Source organism: Geotrypetes seraphini, chromosome 10 (genome assembly GCF_902459505.1).
Source record: "Geotrypetes seraphini chromosome 10, aGeoSer1.1, whole genome shotgun sequence".
Taxonomy (NCBI): Eukaryota; Metazoa; Chordata; class Amphibia; order Gymnophiona; family Dermophiidae; genus Geotrypetes; species Geotrypetes seraphini.
This window is the reverse complement of record NC_047093.1, coordinates 135,523,177-135,549,792: the sequence shown is the minus strand read 5'-3', so window position 1 is coordinate 135,549,792 and position 26,616 is coordinate 135,523,177. Positions and strand designations below refer to the sequence as shown.

The 26,616-nt window shown below is 42.2% G+C and overlaps 1 protein-coding gene across 1 annotated transcript in view; it reads right to left on the bottom strand.

Moving 5' to 3' along the window:
* Nucleotides 1–24,269, bottom strand: part of LOC117368616 (vomeronasal type-2 receptor 26-like) — a 36,050-nt gene extending 11,781 nt beyond the window's left edge. Inside the window, exons 1-4 of the mRNA XM_033962344.1 lie at nucleotides 24,055–24,269; nucleotides 16,344–16,632; nucleotides 4,623–5,444; nucleotides 3,232–3,459 (exon numbers count right to left, since the gene is read on the bottom strand). Coding sequence (XP_033818235.1) covers nucleotides 3,232–3,459; nucleotides 4,623–5,444; nucleotides 16,344–16,632; nucleotides 24,055–24,269 — 1,554 coding nt within the window. The remainder of the gene's footprint in view (nucleotides 1–3,231; nucleotides 3,460–4,622; nucleotides 5,445–16,343; nucleotides 16,633–24,054) is intronic.
* Nucleotides 24,270–26,616: the final 2,347 nt, after the last annotated feature.

Sequence of the window (26,616 nt, the reverse complement as noted above, 5' to 3'; positions counted from 1 at the left end):
TATTTTACTAAAATCCGAGGCTCCTAGGCTTAACTTACCTCAAACTCAACACACTTTATTTGATACACTTATTATTATAGCATCAAGACTTATACTCTCTAATTGGAAGTCATTTGAATCTATTTCAATCCATTTTTGGTTTCAGTCAGTGCTTCTTCAACATAAACGTGAAATGTTGATTTCCACTTATACACCCATGTCTTCCAAGGTTCGTCTAAAATGGTCTGCCTTTACAGACTATCTTAACCTTCTTTGAGTCTCTCTTCTAGCTTTCTCTTCTTCTCTTTCTCTCCTTCTTCTCCTTTCTTTCCTTGACCTCTGAGGGATTTCTTTCTTCTTTTCTACCCTTTCCTTCCCTTTTTTTCCTTCATTTAGCCTCTCCTCCCCTCCCTTATTACTCTTTTCTCTCCCTCTTTACTTTTTTTCCCCTCACCCCCCTTGTATTCTCTTCCTACCACTTTTACCTTCCCTTTTTGTGTAACATAATTGGACATGCTTGACCATTGTACTGTATTATATTATCTATTATCATTAATCCCTGATTTCTTTGATATTGCCGTTATATGATCGTCCTTGATTGTTCTTATGATCCTTGTATACCTTTTTCCTTTTTGTATTTCACTAAAACTCAATAAAATTTAAAGTTAAAAAAAAATATATATATAATGTATGGAACTCCTCTCATATAAGTTAAGATTAAAGAGGTTAGGGCTGCTCAGCATGGAAAAGGGGACGGCTGAGGGGAGATATGATTGAAATCTACAAAATCCTACAGAATTTTCTCTGCATAGAGTGTGCTTTGTGTAGTTTAATTTTGTGGTTACCAATATGTATTTTTTATAAAATTATATTATATATATATGAAGAATGAATGGATGAAATGGCATTATAATTAGTATTATTAATATGTAGGTGGGGTTTGGTGTAGAGCTTGGGCGGGTCTGGGTGGAGTTTGGGCAGGGTTTAGGTTGGAAAATTTGGACCACCCCCAAACAAAAAAGTGATAGGAAGCCTAAGCTTGGAGTAGTCCATTAGAAATGGAGAAATAAGGCCCTAGATTTGAAAAGTGGAGGCAATTACCCAAGTGCCCATCCCTCAATCCAAGAAGCGAGCCCTGCATTTCTGGCGCTAGTCAGCTATTATCAAAAGTTCATTCCAGGTTTTCAAGTTCATTTTTGAGATATAGCACATCCAAGTAGTAGGTTTAAGTGGTTTACATTGAAGGTAATTAAGAGAAGGTACAAACAAATTTTTAAAAAGAAAGACAAAAGAAAAGAAGGAGCACAATAGGTGAAAATTAGAACAGTTTAGTTACCCAATAGAGAAATAATTTTGGTGAGAAGGCAGAGCTGTTGAATCACCTTTTACAAAATAAGGCCCTGGATAAGGTTTGTTGGTCTTCTGCATTAGATGCTAGCTTCTGAGGCTTAATAGGTGCCCCTTGCTCTGAATCAGTCTTGATTAGCCCTGACTTCAATCGACCATTTATGGTGCAAACTGATGCATCCAGTGTGAGCCTCAGTGTGTTCCAAATTAGTGGAGTTCCATTGATGCCCTCCCCAGCTCATCCTACATGGATCTACCACATATGGGACATAAACCATACAAGTTTGTCCAATATCGGCTTTAGTTCTTTAATTTATATCATTTGTTTGTTTTATAATTAGTAGAGGGAGAAGAATACCCCGTGGCTTTCATTAGTCAGAAGTTGTTTCCTCATAAGAACTATGCTGTATATGGGCACTGTTAATGGTCCCATACTATTTCATTGGGTCCCTTTTACCCTGGTAACAGACCATGAGCCCTCAAGTGGCTGACCTGCCATAAGGAATCTAACAGTTGGATGGTTCCTGAGTCTACAGCTGTTCCAATTTCATGCAGAGCACTGGACTAGATAGACCCATTAATGCAGGTGCTTGAGAGGACATGGCTACGCAGAGGGGGAGGATATGTGACAGAGTATATAGGAAGTTGCCAGTTCTACTAACTACTTCCACTTAACAACCTCAAAGAGCTATCAGGTCCTGAACTATAGAACAGAGAGGGAATGGCTCAGGATGGGTACAGCAAGAAGGTCATGGGCCAGACAATTACTTAAAACTCTTGAGCACAGTCATGCCAGGGAGGCCTGGGAAAGAGAAATATCTCACAATGTAACCTCAACAGTTGATTTTCATACTATCAGAAACCTGGCTAAGGTAGGCCAAGCTTATACTTTGAATCCTATAGCAATCCTATTTCTTGAGGGCTGGTTGGAGCCAGGCCAAGATTTATGTGATGCTGCAGTTAGGCCAGACACACTTTTGACTTGGGGCATATTGAAACAGGTCTGTATAAAGATTGCAACTGAATATTTTGTGTTAATAAAGAGTCTTGCTCTGGATGTATCCGTGAAGGTGAATAACAAACAGTGAAGGAAGACTGTGGTGCTCAATATCTTTTATTCATATCATGGTCTTTCAATTTTCACTCCATTGGAGAAGATTGTGTTCTGGGATAAGTAGCTAAGCCTTTCCTATGCGAATCGCCACGCTGACTTGCAGAGGTATTTGCCATGTTTTATGAGAAATTTGTGACATTTTTAGGAAGGTATTGGATATCACAACACTTTACCAATTGACTCCTGAGGCAGGCCCTTTTGGGCCAAATCACGATCGTTTCGAGTCACGACATATCAATAGAAGATATTGAGCACCAGAGTTTCCCTTCGGTGTTTGTTCTGCACTCAGAGTTTTTGGGAAGTATTCATCTCCTGTTTCATTGTGTGTGTGTGTGTGTGTGTGTGTGTGTGAGTGTACCTGTGAAGGACTAGGTTCAACCTTTATTCATACTACCACAATGTGATATACATATACAAAGCTATTTGTAGAATAGAGTCAGTTATAAAGGATTAAGCTACCTGACCATAGTTTGATCAAACTGACTTAAAATATTTCCTCATGCAATAGCTAATTGTCACTGTCTAGTTATGCTTTTATAGCAGGAGTTTCTGGGGCATGTTTACACTATGACAGAATAACTAGTAAACTTGGACTTTCAGTTCTACCCTGCTAAGGTTTTAGCCAAAATATATAAAGCATACACACTTTACCTGAGAACATGTTGCTGATGGAGCTGAATCAGTAGCAGCCAATGAGTGGCAACCATTATTTTGACCATTTTATAACAAGATTCATGATACCTACATGGATCAGTGCCTCTCATCATACCCTAATATCTCTTAAATCTGACCTGATTGAATGAACTCTCCCACACGATCGCCTTCTCATCAATAGTGAAATCCTGCCCTGGGGGAGCATAAGGGTTATAATGTCCAACAATTTCATATTTCCATGTCCCGTCAGGGAAAAAGATCAAGTTCAAAATATCATATTCAATGGCAAGGTCTCCATTTTCATCCATATACATCTCTTCTCCCAGTCCGTTCTTAAAGTGGAGGTTTCTCAGATAACGATGGAGCTAATGAGTGAGATGTAAATTTTCATTAGTGCCAGGTTAGAAAACAAATTATTTTCTTGATGTAATGATTATGTATAAAGATTTGTTAAATAAATGAAAATATTTTCTATAAAGCTTTAATGAGTAAGATATAGTAATATATATAGAGCTGATTTGAACTGATTTTCCCAATAATTTGTTGTATGCATATTCATTGTGGTATCCTGAAAACTTGACCGGCTGGGTGTGTTCCAAGGACTGGGTTGAGAACCACTGGTGTATGGTGTTAATTCAAGTTACATTTGTGGATGTGTCTGCTTAATCTTGCCTAATGGTTGGGCTGACCTTGAGGGCAAGTATATGAAATAGCATATTCTCTTATCTGCAGGAAGAGCTGACACACACGTACACACAATCCAAAATGTAATTTTAAGAGCCTGAGTGGACTTTGAGGGTTAAACCTGTGCACATCCAGTCAGACATACTTTAAAGGTACAACAACAACTCTATTGATTCACAACCCTGATCCTGCTACTTCACAAGCTCAGGGAAGGCAAAATAGTCTCTTATTTCAAGTTACCGGTGTAGTTCTATTTTATAAGTCTTTAAATATCATGTGGGTTACAGAGCCCAATATACTCATTAGGGCTAATGATTTCCAGCTCCAAACACCGGTTGCAACAGTTTATTCAACTTACCTTAGCCAAGTAGACAACAACCATCTCACCTTGATAATTTTCCACCCTTCCCTGGGCTTCTCCTCAGCTCAAAGCTAGGGAAGGTTTCTCCCTCTGGAGAACTCTTGCCTCATGGCCTCTCTCAAGGAAGTCTCTTGCTCTGGGACATCCCTGACTTCACACTATGGTATATGAACTCTTCCTTGCCCCATGACTCAGCAAGATTTCCCTACCTCCTCTAAATTGGCTTACTCTTGAGCTCGTGCCCTCTGCTGCCCAGTGGTATAATTGCAGTACCAGTCAGGTATTGCTCCTCACTCCCTCACAGTAATATTTAAAAGTATGATGTGCAAGTGTGGAATTTTACAGGATTGTTGTAGGAGGGGTGGTGTTCAGAAGACCATGCACTAGCCCTGCTCTGACAGTGGGGACTGAGCATCTGTGTGGTCATACAGTCTCTACAACACTCGTGCCAAAGAAAGAATTTTTCTAACAAATACTAGTTACCTTCCATGGCAAATAATCCAAAACTTCCCAGTTTTTTCTAGTCCATTTGGTGTCATTTCCTGAGCCAGACATGATCATGTCATGCAGTGCGTGTGCCACGGCATACACCGCGTTGTACACACTATAGCTGTTTCCAAACTGTGTGCTGTGACAGTGATAGCTGAACTGAAGTTTTTCTTCAAGGGTGATAAACTTTGTAGAGCTGCATTGTCTTCTGATATTCTTTGGGCATTGTCTGTCACACAGGGCTGCCCACCAATTCGAACCGTCGTAGTCAACATTTTTAAGCCAGACAGGCTTCATCTCACGGATAAATTTTAAAAAGTTTGGCATATCACTCCTATGTGTTGTGAAGATCAAGGAGTTATTCTTTAAAAAAATGCGAACTGAAGGTTCTCTATTTATCTCTGTCTTACCTATGGTAATAAAAACCTTGCCAGGTTTGAACAGAGAATAAAATCTGAATGTATCATGTTTTCTAAACGCAGAGTTTTCTTTAAAGAACAGAATGTTCACAGCAGAGGATGTTTCAATTAGTGCATTGATTTTGATTACTAGGTTATTTGGAAAGGTACTGTGGTGAGGGAAGGTTTTATGGAATTCAATGCAGCCACCGCTCCGCTCAATCCCTTCTCTCAGGGTCTGAACAGCTCTCACACTGTGGTCATCATCGGCTGAAATGATACTGACCCAGTTCCAGCCAAAATGCTTCAGGAGCTTGCCTATCCCGGCACAGAGGTGCAACTCATTGGGGACAGTCCGGTAGAAATAAGGAAACCTCTTGGTGTCACTCATATAAAGGTTCTGTGAGGTGTAGCTGATCTGTTGTGAAAAAATAATGAATAAAATTGAGTGTATATCTTCCGAATGTCAGCCTGAGCATATGACTGGCTGAAGTACTTGGCTCTAAACAGTGGCTTCGTAAGGATGTTGGGGGGGGGGGGGGCGTCCACCCTAGGCACGGTCTTCCTAAAGGCACGGCACCCGCACTCCTCTCCTTGCCATGCATGCACACCCCTTGCCTTCCACCATACCTTTTTTACTTCCCATGCGCGAGGTTGCTGCCTATATCGGCACTCTCTCTCGATGAAAACAAAAACAAAAACCGTGGCTACAGATGTTCTGGAGATAATTTATTAAACACTGACATATAAAACCCTGAAAATTCAATTTAAAAAGTACAATGATAAAAAATACTGTGATAAAAATCCAACCGGACCCTTCACGGTCCGTGTTTCGGCGAATACGCCTTCCTCAGGGGTCCAATGGTTTGCAACCTCACATATAAAGAATTGGACTGGAAACAGTCTATTGTCTTTAAACATGTGAGCAAAGAACACCACGGACAAGCTGAAGTAGCAAAAAAATGCCCATCTGCAGTAACCATTATCTCTCTCCTTATTGGCTAAGGCTCTTAACATTTGCATCTCCTCTTCCTATAGGCTAAGGCTCTTTACACCTGCATTGTGAGGTCATAGGGCTTTATGGTTATAGAAACATGATGGCAGATAAAGGCCAAATGGCTCATCTAGTCTGCACAACAAAGAAAAATGGGGAGACCCGATGATCCACAGTGAAAACAATCCACCGATGAAAACAATAACAAAAAACAGTGGCTACAGATGTTCTGAAGATAATTTATTAAACACTGACATATAAAACCATGAAAATTCAATTTAAAAAGTACAATGATAAAAAATACTGTGATAAAAATCCAACCGGACCCTACACGGTCCGTGTTTCGGAGAACACGCCTTCCTCAGGGGTCCAATGGTTTGCAACCTCACATATAAAGAATTGGACTGAAAGTAGTCTATTGTCTTTAAACCTGTGAGCAAAGAACACGGCAGACAAGCTGAAGTAGCAAAAAAAAAAAAATGCTTAGCTCACAGGTATAAAGACAATAGACTGTTTTCAGTCCAATTCTTTATATGTGAGTTTGCAAACCATTGGACCCCTGAGGAAGGCGTGTTCGCCAATACACGAACCATGTAGGATCCTGTTGGATTTTTATCACAGTATTTTTTATCATTGTACTTTTTTAATTGAATTTTCATGGTTTTATATGTCAGTGTTTAATAAATTATCTCCAGAACATCTGTATCCACAGTTTTTGTTTTTGTTTTCATCAGTGGATTGTTTACACTGTGGATCATTGGGTCTCCCCATTTTTCTTTGTTGTTCGGCACTCTCTCTGACTAGCTAGACTTCCGGGACCTGCACCTAGGAAGTGACATCAAAGGGTGAGCAGACAATGACGTGGGCACACCGGAGAAGTTAAAAAGATATGGGGAAAGGGAAGGGAGCATGCGTGCAGGAATGGGGGTGAGGAAAAGGGTGGGGAGGGGCACAGGAGCAGCTCAAAGCAATCTGCTGCCTGAGGCAAGGGATGAGCTGGTGCCCCATCACCACTGCTGAGTATCCAAAATAGGGGTGTGACAAGGACTGCCCCTAATATTAGGTTTTCTGCTTTATACCTTCTCCCCCTCCATTGGAATTTATACCAACCAATTCCAACCCCCCCCCCCCCCCGACCCATCTACCTTCAATTTGATGTAAAAAGTTGTCAGGCAGTGGTAACGATTCACAGAACTACCCTACATCTTCTCTTCACTGTGGCTCGCCCTCTCTGACAACTTCCTGTTTCTACTGGGGTGAGCCGCAGTGGAGAGAAGATGCTGGGATGGCAATAGGAAAGATCTGTTAATTGCTTCCACTGCCTGGCAACTTTTACAACAAATTGAAGCTAGATGTGGAGGGGGGGGGATTGGGAAAAAAGGGGGGAGAAGGGTGAAAGCATTAGATGTTAGGAAGGGGAACAGCAGAAAGAGCCAACCAGCAGGTAAGTTGGCTGGCAGCAAGATGCCGCTCTCTCAACAGTGCCACCTAGGGCCTCCGCCTCAGATAACATGAACCTATTCACTTATGCTAGTAGCCTGTAAAGGAAAGGGGACAGCTACTTTCCAGAATAAGCTCCCATTAAGCTCCCTTTTACAGAATTACCCTCCAAAAGAGTAATTTTATAAGAAGATGTACCCACTTTCTGCTAATTTAGTCTTCTATGTGTAAATAAGAACATAAGAACATAAGCAGTGCCTCCGCCGGGTCAGACCACAGGTCCATCCCGCCCAGCAGTCCGCTCCCGCGGCGGCCCAAAACAGGTCAAGACCTGTCTGAATCATCAGAAGGGGCTCCCTTGCCACCTTGGTTTCCCATTTAAGTCCTGCCTTCCTATCGAAGTCCTAGCCCTCCGGTCTTGCACATGCACGACCAGGTTAGTTTATACACATTACCTTATTTACTTCCTATACTTGTGTTACCTCCCAGCTCCTCCCTCAGTATCCCACGATCCCTTTATCCCTCAGGAATCCATCCAATCCCTGTTTGAATCCTTGTACCGTATTCTGCCTGATCACTTCCTCCGGTAGCGCATTCCAAGTGTCCACGACCCTTTGGGTGAAAAAAAAACTTCCTTGCATTTGTTTTGAACCTATCTCCCTTCAGTTTCTCAGAATGTCCCCTCGTATTTGCTGTCCCCTTCAGTCTAAAGAATCTGTCCCTATCCACCTTCTCTATGCCCCTCATGATCTTGAAAGTCTCTATCATATCTCCCCTGAGCCTCCTTTTCTCCAGAGAGAAGAGCCCCAGCCTATCCAGCCTCTCGGCGTATGAGCAGTGTTCCAGCCCTCTTACCAATTGTTTGATAAAATACAGAACAGTACAAAAATATACACCTTGAAATCTATACACTCCTTGAACTCTTGGTGCATATTTTGCAAGAACATTTAAAATTTTATTTAAGTATTTTTCTTGATTTTCAGGTGTGGTTTTTTTTTTGGGGGGGAGGGAATCATTTCACATATTTGTTTTATTCATTCTTATTTTTTTTTTAATCTTTATTCATTTTTAAACTTATAATAAGTGTGATAACATATCCATACAAATAACCATAAATATATCACTTAATAATCAACAATGATACATATAATATTCTCTTATCTCCCCCCATCCCCACCCTTATCTATCATATAATCAATACTTATACAACATGTAACAATAAAAATACCCTCCCTCCCACCCCATAATTGAACAAAACGTATTATTACACAGGTCAACACATCAGAGTTAATGTTGGGTAGGTTTTGTAGTATTTTTCATGCTGATTTCAAATCTGTGTTTGGTTTTTCACTAGCACATCACATTTTTGTAATGAGGCTCATCTATATATGTAAAAATGGATGTATGTATTTACATAGGGGGTGCCACAGGGGCCATGGCCTCCCCAAAAATTGCCTGTTCTGTGGGTGATCCAGTAGGGGGGAACCCCCCACTTCTTGCGAGGCTGGGAGGGTGCTACCTCTGGTCCCGGCGTCTTCTCTCCACTAAGGCCAGCCCTCTCTGACAACTTCCTGTTTCTGCTAGGGCTGGCCGCATTGGAGAGAAGACGCCGGGCCGCGCAGCACTTTGCTAAGAAGTTAAATGCGGCGGGCAGGCAGGAGGGAGGAGGGGGGAGGAGTAGATGCAGGCAAAGGGGCATGTTATACCCTCCCTCTTTCCAATGCCAGTTGATGATATAGAATATTGGAAAACTGCTGTAGGCTGTTGATAACTGAAGTTCATTCCTTCTTTACTTTTCAACTACTGTGTCAGGAGATACTGTTATTAATATAAAAAGGGCATTATGAAACTACCTTTTGCACCTAGCGAAGTCAGTGTGCACAGCCTCTGGCTGGGAAAACTGATCTGAAATTTTGGAATTCTACTGTGCCAACAATTCCAGATAGTAAAGGAAGACTGATGCTGTCAGCTGTGTAGGGACCCCATAATTCTCCGGACACTTGCATAATAAAAATGGCTGAAAATCCAAAGATATGCTGGCGAGCATGGAAAAGAAATCAAGGAAAGGGGAAGAGAAAGCCTACAGAATTCAAGATTCTCCCTCTCCCAAAAGTTATAGACATTTTAAACTCTTACAGAGCTGTAATACTGTTTGGTCTTAAAAGAATATGGAAAAAATTCTAATGTGATAAGTTATAGAGATAATAACTCATGTAGATTTTACAATATGCGGAATTTAAATGTTTTAAATAGCTAACTAATTATCTGTTCCATTATTTGGGAATGAATTTTAACATAGTAACATAGTAGATGACGGCAGATAAAGACCCGAATGGTCCATCCAGTCTACCAAACCTGATTCAATTTAAATTTTTAATTTTTTCTTCTTAGCTATTTCTGGGCAAGAATCCAAAGCTTTACCCGGTACTGTGCTTGGGTTCCAACTGCTGAAATCTCCATTAAAACGTACTCCAGCCCATCTACACCCTCCCAGCCATTGAAGCCCTCCCCTGCCCATCCTCCACCAAACGGCCATACACAGACGCAGACCTGCAAGTCTGCCCAGTACTGGCCTTAGTTCAATATTTAATCTTATTTTCTGATTCTAGATCCTTTGTGTTCATCCCACGCTTCTTTGAACTCAGTCACAGTTTTACTCTCCACCACCTCTCTCGGGAGCGCATTCCAGGCATCCACTACCCTCTCCGTAAAGTAGAATTTCCTAACATTGCCCCTGAATCTACCACTCCTCAACCTCAAATTATGTCCTCTGGTTTTATCATTTTCCTTTCTCTGAAAAAGATTTTGTTCTACGTTAATACCCTTCAAGTATTTGAACGTCTGAATCATATCCCCCCTGTCTCTCCTTTCCTCTAGGGTATACATATTCAGGGCTTCCAGTCTCTCCTCATACGTCTTCTGGCGCAAGCCTCCTATCATTTTCGTCGCCCTCCTCTGGACCGCCTCAAGTCTTTTTACGTCTTTCGCCAGATACGGTCTCCAAAACTGAACACAATACTCCAAGTGGGGCCTCACTAATGACCTGTACAGGGGCGTCAACACCTTCTTCCTTCTACTGACTTCGCCTCTCTTTATACAGCCCAGCATCCTTCTGGCAGCAGCCACTGCCTTGTCACACTGTTTTTTCGCCTTTAGATCTTCGGACACTATAACCTCAAGGTCCCTCTCCCCGTCCGTGCATATCAGCTTCTCTCCTCCCAGCATATACGGTTCCTTCCTATTATTAATCCCAAAATGCATTACTCTGCATTTCTTTGCATTGAATTTTAGTTGCCAGGCATTAGACCATTCCTCTAACTTTTGTAGATCCTTTTTCATATTTTACACTCCCTCTTCGGTGTCTACTCTGTTACAAATCTTGGTATCATCTGAAAAAAAGGCACACTTTTCCTTCTAACCCTTCAGCAATGTCACTCACAAACATATTGAACAGGATTGGCCCCAGCACTGATCCCTGAGGGACTCCACTACTCACCTTTCCTTTCATTCGAGCGACTTTCATTAACCACCACCCTCTGGCGTCTGTTCGACAGCCAGTTTCTGACCCAGTTCACCACTTTGGGTCCTAACTTCAGCCCTTCAAGTTTGTTCAACAGCCTCCTATGAGGAACTGTATCAAAGGCTTTGCTGAAATCCAAGTAAATTACATCTAGCATATGTCCTCGATCCAGCTCTCTGGTCACCCAATCAAAAAATTCAATCAGGTTCGTTTTGCAAGATTTACCTTTTGTAAAGCCATGTTGCCTCGGATCCTGTAACCCATTAGATTCAAGGAAGTACACTATCCTTTCTTTCAGCAACACTTCCATTATTTTTCCAACAACTGAAGTGAGGCTCACCGGCCTGTAGTTTCCTGCTTCATCCCTGTGATCACTTTTATGAATAGGGACCACATCCGCTCTCCTCCAATCCCCAGGAATCACTCCCATCTCCAGAGATTTGTTGAACAAGTCTTTAATAGGACTCGCCAGAACCTCTCTGAGCTCCCTTAGTATCCTGGGATGGATCCCGTCTGGTCCCATCGCTTTGTCCACCTTCAGTTTTTCAAGTTGCTCATAAACACCCTCCTCCATGAACAGCGCAGAATCTACTCCATTTTCTCGTGTAACTTTGCCAGACAATCTCGGTCCTTCTCCAGGATTTTCTTCTATGAACACAGAACAGAAGTATTTGTTTAGCACATTTGCTTTCTCCTCATCACTCTCCACATATTGGTTCCCAGCATCTTTTAGCCTAGCAATTCCATTTTTTATCTTCCTCCTTTCACTAATATATCTGAAAAAAATTTTGTCTCCCTTTTTTACATTTTTAGCCATTTGTTCTTCTGCCTGTGCTTTCGCCAGACGTATCTCTCTCTTGGCTTCTTTCAGTTTCACCCTGTAGTCCTTTCTGCTCTCCTCTTCTTGGGTTTTTTTTATATTTCACGAACGCCAACTCTTTCGCCTTTATTTTCTCAGCCACTAGGTTGGAGAACCATATCGGCTCCCTTTTTCTCTTGTTTTTATTGATTTTCTTCACATAAAGGTCCGTAGCCATTTTTATCGCTCCTTTCAGCTTAGATCACTGTCTTTCCACTTCTCTTATGTACTCCCATCCTAACAGCTCTTTCTTCAGGTACTCTTCCATTGCATTAAAGTCCGTACATTTGAAATCTAGGACTTTAAGTATCGTGCGGCCGCTCTCCATTTTAGCCGTTATATCAAACCAAACTGTTTGATGATTGCTACTTCCCAGGTGAGCACCCACTCGAACATTAGAGATACTCTCTCCATTTGTGAGGACCAGATCCAATATCGCTTTTTCCCTTGTGGGTTCTGTCACCATTTGTCTGAGCAGAGCCTCTTGAACGTCATCCACAATCTTCCTATTTCTTTCCGATTCTGCAGACGGAACATTCCAGTCCGCATCCGGCAGGTTGAAATTTCCCAACAGCAGAACCTCCTCTTTCCTTCCAAACTTTTGGATATCCACAATCAGATCCTTATCAATTTGCTGCGATTGAGTCAGAGGTCTGTAGACTACACCCATGTAGATAGAAGTTCCATCTTCTCTTTTCAGAGCGATCCATATTGCTTCTTCCTCTCCCCAGGTCCCTTGCATTTCAGTCACTTGGATATTGATCTTTATATAGAGAGCTACTCCTCCACCTTTTTGACCATCTCTGTCCTTCCTAAAAAGATTATATCCCGGTATATTTGCATCCCATCCATGTGATTCACTGAACCATGTCTCTGTGATAGCGACAATATCTAGATCTGCCTCTAACATCAGGGCTTGCAGATCATGAACTTTGTTGCTTAGACTGCGAGCATTTGTGGACATCGCTTTCCAGCAATTTTTCAGCGATAATCTCCTTTTTCATATGGATTTTTGTTTCGTTTCACTTTCCATTGCAATACTAAGAAATGAGTTGCTGATATTGTTTATGTTGCAGTCTTTACTACTATCACATCTTTTCTTTTGCCGGGGTGGTCTCTATAATTGTCCTTTGTACATACACCACCCCCACCTTCTAGTTTAAATGCCTAGAAAAATATTGTCTAAATTTCTCTGCAAGGTTTCTTTTTCCTGCTGTAGTAATATGTAGCCCATCAATGCAATATAGCTTCTTGTCCTTCCATGTATTTTCCCATCCTCCTATGTACCTGAAGCCTTCTTGATGACACCAGGCTCTGAGCCATCTATTAAAGTCCTCTGTGTTTTTCACTCTTTGCTCTCCCTTTCCATATGCAGGCAGTATTTCAGAAAAAGCTAAAGTCTTTACAAAAGGTTTCACGCCCTCACCAAGCTCCCGAAAAGCTTTCTGTGCTGCAAGTGTGGAGTTGTTGGCCAAGTCATTTGTTCTCAGATGGGTAACAACATCAGTGTTAAAATCCTTAGTTTCTTCCTTAATTATAGTCTGTATTTGCCTGGAACTCCTGGTAGCTGAGGATCCTGGAAGATTGTATTCCTCTGATCTAGGCTCAAAAGATACAGATAGAACAGGGAGATTTTTAGAATCCATTCTTGGGCCCAAACTTCCGCACCACATTAAAGAATCTCTTGATGCACCTATTTCTTTCTCAGAACTTCAAGCAGCATTGAAGTCTCTTAGAGTAGGATCTGTGGAGTTTTTTAGAAAACTTTTCAAACTATATTACTACCTCATCTTTTTCAGATGTTTCAAGCTCAAATGACAAAAGGACAGATATCTGGTACCATGGCAGAGGCTCTCACAATTGTTCTTTCAAAATCAAATAAAGGCCGATCTCCTTAATTAATGTAGATGGGAAAATATTAGCTAAGCTTTTGGCTCTGAGGTTAGCAAAAGCTCTCCCTCATATTATTGGTATGCATCAAACGGGTTTCGTTGCTCAAAGACATTCCTCTAACAACACTAGATTGGCACTTCATATGCTTCATTTGCCAAAATCTTTAAAGGTTCTGGCGTTCTGTGTATCATTAGATGTAGAGAAGGCCTTTGAACGAGTAGAACAGTCTTTCATGTAACAAGCTATGGATTGGTTCGGGATAGGGCCTGGATGTATTCAAATGATCCAAACTCTTTATAGTTTCCCATCTGATAGACTTTATATTAATAATGCACTCACGGAGCGGTTTACTTTAGAGAGGGGAGTTCGGCAAGGATGCCCCTTGTCTCGCTGCTTTTTGATATTATTCTAGAACCTTTATTATTAGTAGTTCAAGCACAGGAGATACAGGGAATTCCATATGCAGGCCGAATGTATAAGGTTTCAGCATATGCAGATGACATCATATTACATTTAACAAATCCTGAACTAACTATTCCACCTTAGCTCCAATTGATTGAAAACTTTGGAAAATTTTCTGGGTATAAGATTAACTGGAGCAAATCTGAGGTTCTTTCATTGAATGTTCATTGTGTAAAGGGATTACTTGATCCATTCCCATTCCTCTGGAAGGAAGATGGAATAATAATCTAAGGAACCTGGAAGAGCCTATATTGGTAAATGAAAGATCCTTATTAATACAGGTCAAGGAAATGTGTGAGCGATGAAACCCATTTCATCTTTTTTGATGGGGGAGAGTTCAAACCATTGATATGATGATCGCAATTTGTTACCAGATGAGTATGATTCCAATTTATTTTGAGATATCTTTCTACAAAAAATTAAATAGAATTCTTTCGGGATTCCTATGGCTCGGTAAGACTCCCAGAATAGCCTTATCATCTTTACAAAAATCTCAATCTATAGAAGGAATAAATTTTCCAAATTTTTATAGGTACCATCTTACATCTTGCATCAGGGTATGTATTGGATCCTCCCTGAACTCATGGAAAATTTGCCAGATTGGCTTATTCTTGAAAGTCATCTCACGGCTCCACTTCATCTTAAACATTTAATGAGCATTGGACTTCCAAGAATCTATAAAAGTAACACTTTGAGATTCTTGGATCTCTTATTACCAATCCCCACTAAGAAAACAAAATTTCAGTCCTTATAATAAGAATAAGAAAAATAATTTTATTCTTATATACCGCCAAAGCCGTAATATTTCGAGGCAGTTTACAATAAAGAAGAGCTGGACAGTCAGCGAAAATAGGCACAATGTAAAGTCATCGAATACAAGTGAGCAGAATACAGAGGTTGAATTCTAAAATTATTCTAAAATTAGGGATGAATTCTAAAATTATGGTGGGAAAATCAAAAATTTTATGGAAACACTGGTTACAGGCTGGAATTTGAACGCTAGACTTATCAGAGGTTCAAGGTTGCAAATGGTTGCAATTAAAGCAAGCTATCCAAAAATGAATTCCTGAATGGCGCACTCTAACAAACCAACAAAGTTTTCCCTTCTTGTGTTTTCAAGTGGACTTTCAAAGTCATCGGGCTTCTAAATGATACAGATTAATATATGAATATCTACCTAAAAATCCCAAAACAAGTCTATGTGATATTTGGAGTCTGGAAATACAACAAAGCATTTCTGCAACCCAGTGGTCTCCGACTATGGAATCGTAAAGTATGATGTACGGCCACAGCTGCTATGAAACAAACTTTATACTTTTTGCTATACAGAATATTCTGGACCCCGGTGAGACAACAAAAACTGGATAATACACTCTCCAATAAATGCTGGCATTGTCAACTTCAAGCGGGAACATTAGATCATCTTCTGTTTCACTGTCCTCTGATACTTGCTTTTTGGAGATCTATATGGAGTAAAATAAATTTTATTCTAGGGATTTCTATGCCATTATATTATGGAACGATTCTATTCGGTACTTCACTTATGCCTAAAACTCCACATGATGATCATAAGGATAAATTCCTTCTTATAATGTCTGGAGTTGCTTTACAACAGATTACAAGAAACTGGAAAAATTGGGACTATTTAAATTTTACATTTTGGTGGGAAACACTTAGGGCTCTTTTTACTAAGCTGCGCTAGCGGTTTTAATGCATGCTAGACGCTAATGCCACCATTGAGCTGGTGTTAGTTTTTGGCGCATAATAGGGGTTAGCACATGCGGCAATGTAGCATGCCCTAAAAACACTAGCACACCTTAGTAAAAGGAGCCCTAAGTATGTATTATCGGTTTGAAAGAATGTTAGCAGAACAATCAGGTGAATCTCGGAAGTTCAAAGAGATTTGGGGTCCATTAGGTTCATTTTTCAAACACCTTTAAAGCTTAGGCTATATCGTATGTTCAGATATCTACCAGATTGAAATTATTTCTACTACTCTTCATACACATCCAGGACGGGAGGGAGGGAGGGAGGATGGGATGAAAGGGAGGGTTGGTTCATGATTTACGCGTGCGCATATAAGTGCTGTTTGATGATTTTTTTTGGTATGTAATACACAGTTATAAAAATAAATAAGAATCTCTCTGACCTGTGGGTAGTGGTACAACTGGAACAAATTGTAGAATTGATATGATTCCTCATCTGGAAGGTTTTCAATGAGGGCAGCCACTGGGGGAGGTGAATCGCACTTGAAATTCATGACCACGATATTACCTAACAAAATATCTAAGGCTGCAGAAATGATATTGTTTGTAAACCTAAAATGGTTTTTAAGGAAGAGTGCCAGTGTGATGTTGGGTAAGAGCACTGAGCTGTTGTTAATTTCCTTCACCGCAAACACAAAGGCCAGTAAGTTAAAGGTATTTTCTGAAAGAATCCTGTAATAACATGAAGAGGAGAATTTTTTTACAACAGGGCACCTAGAAATGTTTGCAAAGCATGTACCTATTTTGTATTTGTTTTATAAATGTGACATAGATGCTCATATAGCTATATAAAATAGCCTTTCTGAACAAAGCCTAACAGCACCTAAAATCTGCCAAAATTATTCACCTGTGAATGTGTACCCCAGCCCCAGCCAAAAGTCACAGGGGACATTCCTATTTTCTGGAAAGTGCAGGGAATTATGAGACCACATCAAACACTCTTCCTGGTAACTATTGATGTAATACAGTAGAAAAATGAATGGTATAAACCAGTGGTAGGCAAACTCATTAGTCAAAAGAGCCAAAGATCAGCAGTACAATGATTTGCGAGCCATACCCCGCGCCCACTTGCGCTACGACGGCTACGTCAACCCGATTGACACCCCACTCGCCTGCACGTAGTTGAGATCGATTCATAGCAGAGCCTAGAGAATGACACAGGGAAATAAATTGTCTCCGTCCCCGCCCCGTCCCCGTGAGCTTGGTCCCCATCCCCAAAAACCATCTGATCCCATCCACACAAGCCTTAAATAGTTTTATACTGAACTTATTATATTAAAGTTTAAAAAAGAAACAATATTCTGTACAATTGTCAATTTATAAATCCGCGTCTTCTCCCCACTCTCTCTTCCCCATTTCCCTTCAGCATCCCCAGTCCACTTTCTCTCCACTTCCCTTCAGCGCACGCACATAAAAACAAGCAAGCAATTTTATATCATTTTCATTCTATTCATTCATAGAAATTAAAGTCTAAATAATGCCAGTCACATAACAAAACATGATTTTACAAAAATAATTCCCTGCACAGGCAAGCTTGCAAGGGTTCCTAGATGTCTTTCAGCAACTACCCTCCCTCCCTCCCCCTTACCTTCGTGGCCAAGTCAAAATGATCTACCAACAATAAAATTTTAAAAAAACACAAAGCACACTGTTCGCAGAGAAAATATTAATTATCATTTATATTTTGTGGGTTTTCAAAGAGGTCAAGGCAGATGACTTTATGCAATGTCACCTCAGTAACAACTATACAGAAATAGAAAAATATACCCCCTCCTTTTTTACTAAACCGCAATAGCATTTTTTTTTAGCGCAGGGAGCTGCGCTGAATGCCCTGCGCTGCTCTCGATGCTCATAGGTTCCCAGCGCTAAAAACTGTTATTGCAGTTTAGTAAAAGGGGGCCATAGTGCAAAATATAGACAGCAGATATAAATTCTCAAAACGGACACATTTTGATCACTAAATTAAAAATAAAATCATTTTTCCTACCTTTGTTGTCTGGTAATTTAAATCAGTCTCTGGTTGCACTTTATTCTTCTGACTGTGCATCCAAAATTTTTTCCCTTCTTTCTGCCTCTTCTATGCTTCCTCTCCTCCAGACCTCATTCCCTCCCTCAACTTTTTCTTTCTTTCACCCTGCTCCCTTCTTTCTTTCTCTCTCCAGGACCATGTCCCTTTTCTTTCTGTATGTCTGTCTTTCTCTCTTCTTGCATGCCCCCTTTCTGTCTCCCTTCTTTCTTTCTTTCTATCTCCCTGTCCCCCTTTTTTTCTTTCTCCCTTCCCTCCCCAAGCCACCATCATTGGGGAACAGGCCACCACCGCCGCCGGGGAATAGGCTGCCACCGCTGCCATTGGGAAACAGGCCACCACCAAGTTCTGAGCTCTCCCTGCTTCCCTTCCCCATAAAGAGGACACTGAAGCTCTGGGCTGACCAACTTTCGCCACCCGATGCCAATTCTAAAGTCGGAGAGGAAGTTCCAGGCCAGCCAGGCAGCGATTGACGTCGGGTGGCGAAAGTTGGTCGGCCCAGCGCTTCAGCATCCTCTTTACGTGGAAGGGAAACAGGTTGGGCACCCCTGCTCTAGACGAGCCGCGAGCCGCACTCAAGTAACATAGTAACATAGTAACATAGTAGATGACGGCAGATAAAGACCCGAATGATCCATCCAGTCTGCCCAACCTGATTCAATTTAAATTTTTTTAATTAATTTTTTTCTTAGCTATTTCTGGGCAAGAATCCAAAGCTTTACCCTGTACTGTGCTTGGGTTCCAACTGCCGAAATCTCTGTTAAGACTTACTCCAGCCCATCTACACCCTCCCAGCCATTGAAGCCCTCCCCAGCCCATCCTTCACCAAACGGCCATATACAGACACAGACCGTGCAAGTCTGCCCAGTACTGGCCTTAGTTCAATATTTAATATTATTTTCTGATTCTAAATCCTCTGTGTTCATCCCACGCTTCTTTGAACTCAGTCACAGTTTTACTCTCCAACACCTCTCTCGGGAGCGCATTCCAGGCATCCACTACCCTCTCCGTAAAGTAGTATTTCCTAACATTGCCCCTGAATCTACCACCCCTCAACCTCAAATTATGTCCTCTGGTTTTACCATTTTCCTTTCTCTGGAAAAGATTTTGTTCTACGTTAATACCCTTCAAGTATTTGAACGTCTGAATCATATCTCCCCTGTCTCTCCTTTCCTCTAGGGTATACATATTCAGGGCTTCCAGTCTCTCCTCATACGTCTTCTGGCGCAAGTCTCCTATCATTTTCATCGCCCTCCTCTGGACCACCTCATGTGGCGCATGTGGCTCTCAAGCTGCGGTTTGTCGACCACTGGTATAAACCAAAACTTAAATGGTTGCATGTGTGTTTGATGTATTGAGTGGTGCTTAGATGGTGACTCTGACTGTGAAGAACTAAGGCTGGTATTGGGCAGACTTTCACGGTCTGTGTCCCTGTATATGGCAATTCAGTTTAAGATGGGCTGAAGAAGGCTTTGACAGAAACTCCAGTAATTGGAACGTGAAGACAGTTTAGGGCAGACTTTCACAGTCTGTATTACACAAATGACAAGATGGTTTGGTTTAGGGTTACCAGATGTTTGAATTTCCACAGACATCCTCTTTTTGAGGACTCTGTCGGCACTTCCGTTGGCTTTTAAAATTTACAACTTCTATCCGGGGAAACTGCAGATGATACTAAGTTATTCAGAGTAGTGAAGACGCAGGAGGATTGCGAAGATCTGCAACATGACATAAACACACTTGAGAAATGGGCCGTGACATGGCAAATGAGGTTCAACGTGGATAAGTGTAAGGTGATGCATGTCGGTAACAAAAATCTTATACACGAATGCAGGATGTTCGGGGTGTTACTTGGAGAGACCCACCCAGGAAAGGGGTGTTACTTGGAGAGACCCACCCAGGAAAGAGAGTGCTGGTCAACAGGTGAATGAAGCCATCCGCGCAATGCATGGCAGCGGCAAAAAGGGTGAATAGGATGCTAGAAATGATTAAGAAGGGGATCACGAACAGATCGGAGAAGGTTATCATGCCGCTGTACCGGGCAATGATATGCCCTCACATGGAATACTGCGTCCAGCACCGGTCGCCGTAAATAAAGAAGGACACATACTACTCGAAAGGGTCCAGAGAAGAGCGATTAAAATGGTTAAGGGGCTGGAGGAGTTGCCGTACAGTGAGAGATTAGAGAAACTGGGCCTCTTCTCACTTGAAAAGAGGAGACTGAGAGGGGACATGATCGAAACATTCAAGATAATGAAGGGAATAGACTTAGTAGATAAAGACAAGTTGTTCACCCTCTCCAAGGTAGAGAGAACGAGAGTTAAAAGGGAATAGATTCCGTACAAATGTAAGGAAGTTCTTCTTCACCCAGAGAGTGGTGGAAAACTGGAACGCTCTTCTGGAGGCCGTTATAGGGGAAAACACCCTCCAGGGATTCAAGACAAAATTAGACAAGTTCTTGCTGAACCCGAACGTACACAGGTAGAGCTGGACTCAGTTAGGGCACTAGCCTTTGACCTAGAAGCTGCCGCAGGAGCGGACTTCTGCGCATGATGGATCACTGGTCTGACCCAGAAGTGGCAATTCTTATGTTTTTATGTTCTAGTAACCCTACACTTGTGCACCTATCCAGAGTCCTTCTCCTCCCTCCCACAGGGCTCCTATCTGGAGTCCTCCTCCCTCTCCCACCCCACCACACATCTATCTGGAGTCCTCCCTCCCTCCCCTTGTAGGATCCTGGGCTTGGTCAGCCTGCGCTTCTGTAACTCATGTCGGCAGCGTGAGTGAACTAAACATGGTGCCTTCGTTGACCCAGAAGCTTTCTCTCTGCAAAGGAAAAGCATCTGGGTTGATGAAAGCAACATGTTGAGTTCACTCACTGCCGACAGCACGAAGAGTTTACAGAAGTGCCAAATAAGCAAGAACTGGATCCCGGCCGGGGGAAAGGGGGGTAAGAAAGATGCTGGACTATAGGAATGGGAAGGAAAGATGCCCTAGACCTGCAGGGGAATAAAGGGAAAAGGCAGATAGAGATACCAGACCATGGGAGAAGGAGACAGATGTCAGACCACTGGATGGGGAAAGTGGGGTATAAGAAGAGAGAGATGGCAAACCAGGGAAAGGAAGTAGAAGGGAGGGATTCCTCTAAGGCAGGGAAAGGGAAAGACAGAAAGATGCCAGACCACAAAAGGGGAAGAAGGAAAAGATAGGAGGGGAGAGAGATGCCAGTCTGTGAGAAGAAGAGGAGAAAGACTGCAGACCATAGGAGGAGGAAAGAGGGAAGACAGATGTCAGACCACAGGAGAGGGAAAGAGAAGGCGGAGATGATACACAGGGATGGAGGGGTAGGGAAGGAGAAGGAGAGAGCAAGGGTGGTGATAGTGCTTAGGGATAGGAGGAGTGGGGAAGATAAAAAAATGGAAGAAATGCTGTTTTTTGATAGGAAAAGGGGGAAGAAAGAGGGAGAAGATGATACACATGGATAGATGGGAAGGAAAGACATGGAAAAGTAGATAGATTTGAGGAGGAAGCAGAAAAATGGAATAAAGTTGAATGTTAAAAGTTAATGCCAAAGATGAATGTAGAACAAAACAACAAACAAGCATATAAGCTATTTCAAACACACATTATTAAATATTTTAATGTGCTCATAAGTTCTTCAGCAGGGTGCCACAACAGCGATACAACGTCGCTGACACAATGCTTAGATTTTAATCACATTTCAATGGAGCTGACTTGCTTCCACTGGATAATAACAATATGGCTCTACAGATGGCAAATAGAAAACCACTTATCTGAAGATGTGTTCCTCGGCTTCAACACAATCTGTTTTTCGCAATGGCTACATCAGGAAGCCACTTTTCAATCTCTGGAAGTGCCGGTCAGAGGACTCAGGCACTGTACTTAAGCATAAGAAAACACTAAAAAAAAAGCTCTTTAGTCCGGCTTCCTGATGTATGCAATGGTGGTTCCTCCTCCACAGTCATGGGTCTACTCCTTTTGTCAATTTACACCTGCTCACTTGGAGTGATGATCTCCTCCTATGACTTCCAGTATCACCTCTAAGCTGATGATGTCCAAATCTACCTCTCCGTACCAGATATCTCTACTGAAACCCAGACATGAGTCTCAGCCTGCCTGTCCAACTTTGGCATCTGGATGTCTCACCGCCATCTAAAATTGAATATGGTTAAAACAGCTGTTCATCTTCCCACCTAAGCCCACCTCTCCGCTTTCCTCGTTCTCTGTCTCTTTGGATAACACTCTCACCCTTCCTGTTTAGTCTGCTCGCAATCTCGGGGTCATCTTTGACTCCTCTCAGTCCTTCTCTGCCCAGATACAACATATCACTAAATCCTGCCACTTCTTCCTCTATAATATTACCAAAATCTGACCCTTCCTCTCTAAGCACACTACCAAAACACTTATCCACGCCCTCATCACCTCACGCTTAGACTACTGCAACTCGCTACTCTCAGGTCTTCTGCTCTGCCATCTTTTTCCCCTTCAATCTGCACAACTCATATTACATTACATTAGAGATTTCTATTCTGCCAATACCTTGTGGTTCAAGGCAGATTACAAAAGAAGTTATCTGGCCATTTCCAGAGGAATTGAAGAGTAGAGCGAGTTGCTTCAGAGAATTGGGATGAGTCTTGCGGTGTTAGTTTGTCTTCAAGAATTTCTTGAATAGGATGGTTTTTATTTCTTTTCTGAACGATTTGTAGTCTGGAGTCGTCATCAGTAAACTGGAGAGTTGGTAGTCTAATTTTGCTGCTTGTGTAGCTAGAAGGCCATCATACAGTTTTTTTCATTTGACGCCTCTGATTGGGGGATGCATTAATGGTTTGTGAGTTCTCCTGTCTGGTTACGTTACCCCTCTCCTAAAGTCACTTCATTGGCTTCCCGTCCTTTTCCGAATACAATTCAAACTCCTTTTACTGACCTACAAATGCACTCACTCAGATGCTCCTCACTATCTCTCTTCATTTATCTTCCCCTATGTCCCCCCCCCCCACTTCCGCAAGCTCTGCTGAACTGATATGTCCCTCCTATCAATGCCCTTCTCCTCCTCTGTCGACTCCAGACTCCGTCCCTTCTATCTTGTGCTGTATGCCTGGAACAAACTGACCGAATCCCTACGGCGGGCTCTGTCATTGGCAGTGTTCAAGTCCAAGTTTAAAGCCCACCTCTTCGAGAGTGCTTTCAACCCCTAACTCCTCTGTATCCCCAACCCTATATGTCATGTCTGTCTTTCCAAGTTATATTATACTCTTCTGAGCAGGGACCATCTATTAAATGTCAAAACGTACAGTGCTGTGTATGATCAATAGTAGTAGTAACGGTACTCCTGTGGTGTCAATATCACTGTCCTCTTACAGTGATCACACATATTTCCTCATAAATAAACATGTTTCTATAGTAAAAGAAACCCTCCTGAATCCCTTGCTGCCCCCTCCTCATCAAGGACATCTCCTAAGTGGGCTTTGCTTTGCACTGACTCCAAAGTATGTGCGTTAAATATATCTGCACCTTCCCTTTTGGATGGGCGGTTGAGAAGGGGGGAAAACCCTGCATTCTTGTGAAAATGTCATAAACCGTCTCTGCTTTTCTTGCCAGGTCAAAACTTACCCCTGGGGGATCCCTGATCGCTAGCAGCACTTTTTAACTGGGCGGAGGACAATTTGGGAGAGGACAATCAAGGCATGTTCATTTGTTTAAACATTGCTCAACTTCAAAAATATGAATCTACAAATAAAAATTGCCAAATATGATAAAACATTAGCAATTAGAAGCTTATTCTATGGCTGGTAAGAATTTATCTGCCATAGTTTCTCATCTGTTTAAGTATGAAACTGGGTAAAAATATTCACTGACTTTGAATGGGGACATTCAACGCTGAAATATAATTTCAATCTCTGTAATATCTCATAGAATAGAGAAAGGAAAATATAACCTCTCAAGAAAGTACGAACACAAAATATCCCTCATACAGGTTCAAGCTACTTTGGTCACAATGAAATTCATAAGTGTGTCTTAGACAGGAGGAAAGCCACAATGATACTTACTCTCTTAATATAACTGTTTTGACTGTGGAGCTAGGGAGATTAGATACTTCAACAGTGAACTGATGAATGAATCCCCCAATTATAATGTCTCCCTGGCTATAATAGTAGCCAGTTTTCATTAAGTTATTCTTACGTAGTGGTGAACATTGGCACTCGATGATCTTCCAGATATCAGCGTAAAGTGTGAATAGAATCAGAAGAGGTTGAACTCCCATCTTTCAAGGCGAGAAAGAGCTGCTTCTCCTGCTCTCTGACCTTAGTTAGTTTATTGGGTCACTCGTGGGTACTGTCAAACTCTTTGTGACCTCCACCCTTTTGAATCTTTGTTTAAGCATAAAAAAAATTTACATTCTTCTATATAACATGCTCACCAAGCAATTTCAGACTGGACACACGAAGACCCTTCGATGGACACAAATCTCATTAAAGATGACCATAGAAGTCTTCTGCCGATACTGATGTGGACTCATCTGAGCGAGTATCCAGCTGCTAGTGGACGCCCAGAGATCTTTATAGGACTCTACTCCTGAAAGGTTCAGGCTCAGGGGATATCGTCCCTGCTCTGTGCAATTAATATTAAATATAAGTTCCAGTAATGAACTTTATGACATAAAAAAAATAAGTTGTTTTTATAAATTTGGCTTTGCAGAAGCTTTGCCTTCATTAAATGCAAGACAAATGTTAATTTGACAGGAGTGCTTAGTGAGGAGTATAATCATACCAGTCAGAAGAATTCTGGATTTAGGGGTCCTTCTACAAAGGCACGCTAAGCGTTTTAGCGCATGCTAACCACACACTAAAGCGTGCCAGACTTTAAGAATAAATGGGATATCCATGTGGGATCCTTACGAGGGTCAAGATAAGGAAATTGGGTCATTAGGGCATAGATAGGGGGTGGGTAAGCAGAGTGGGCAGACTTGATGGGCTGTAGCTCTTTTCTGCCGTCATCTTCTATGTTTCTATATGTTTCTATGTAAAGGCTAACACGTGCATGTTAGTCTATGGACACGTTAGCGTGAAGAACGCTAAAATGGCATACGCACCTTTGTAAAACAGGGGGTATGTTTATAATCAGTAGAAAATAAAGTAAAAAAAAAAGAAACATATGCCTTTTAATCAGAATCTGCCAGATACAAATCCCTTGCAGGACAGAGCAGAGACCACTGTTTACAGAATAATGTCTGTAAATCATCCACATTCCCTAGAACTGGCTAAGACACACAGAAGTGATGACATCTCTCTCCCTCTGTCCCAACTCGCCACCCCAACTCTGCTGCTCTTCCCCGCAATGTGAGCCTGTGGTTTTAACCAGCGGGTTTTAAGTGGGTTAAAACCACAGGCTCGCAAAGTTTTCCTTATCTGCAATTTTGCATCTGGAAAAACTGAACGAGCCTCGCCTTTCCAGCTCGCAAGCGGGTTCTCTTTTGTTCAGGGAAGTACCTGTATCTTTGGCACTTTCAAGCTGAGTGCTTGTGCTGAAGCTGGCAAAAGAGGGAGGATGGAGACGAGGCAGAGGCCTTTGTTTGATCCTCCCCGTTCCCTACAAGTCTTGGCTGGGCTCCCCCCTTTCAGAAGTGGAGAAGAGACGCTCCAAGTATCACAAGGTTAAACACCCAAAAGAATGCGCAGACCATCTACAGGCAAAGGAGATGGTCTGTGCATGCATCGGGATCGCTGGAGAACGATCCGTGTGGTCGGTTAGGGGTGTGATTCCAATCGCCCTAATTTGCATGAGGGTGCTTTGTGAATCAGCCCCCCGGCCACAGATCGGATCGCTCACGAATCGGATCCGATCGGTGGCCTTTATTCTTTAGCTCTATGCCAAAATTTTAGGAATGCCCCTCCCCTTACTATACCCCTTTTTGAGATGATTGACAGCACACTAATTTTAAAAAAAAACTACACACTAAGGGACTGATTCTATATACGGGCATCCCGATTGACGATAACAATAGACATCCTACCACCATCTGGCAGCTAATCGGGATGCATGGTTGTTGTTTTTTTTTTTTTAAACTCAAGGCAGGTTGCCTACATTGTAGGAATTTGTCAAGGGTGCAGAGAGGTGCCTAGGCATGGCTTCACCCAGAAGTGGACTTGGATGAGCTTAAGCAGCTCCAGGCATCTCTCTAGGGCCGCAACAGATGCCTGAAATGTAGGCCAGCAAAACTCTGGCCTACTTCTCTAAACCTAAAAGTAGACATAGCCAGCTGGGCTGAGCTGATCACGGCAATGGAATCCCCGATCAGCTAAGATGGCAAGACTCCCCAAAGCCGAAGCTTCAGGGAGTCCTGCTGGCTCAGCTGATCGGGGGAAAATACCCCTGGCACGATCAGCCGAGCAGTTGTGACAGGAGACCCCCCCCCCAGCACCCACCCCTAAAATTGGCAGGAGTGATACCCACTCCCCGATGGATGCCACTCCCCAAACCCTTGCCACCGCCTGGAAAGTAGCCTGGCAGAATGGATGCCCATTCCCTCCTGCTGCCACTCTCCTGAGCCCCCAACACCCACCCGGAAAGTAGCTCAGTAGGAGAGATGTCCACCCCCCCCACCCCAATCC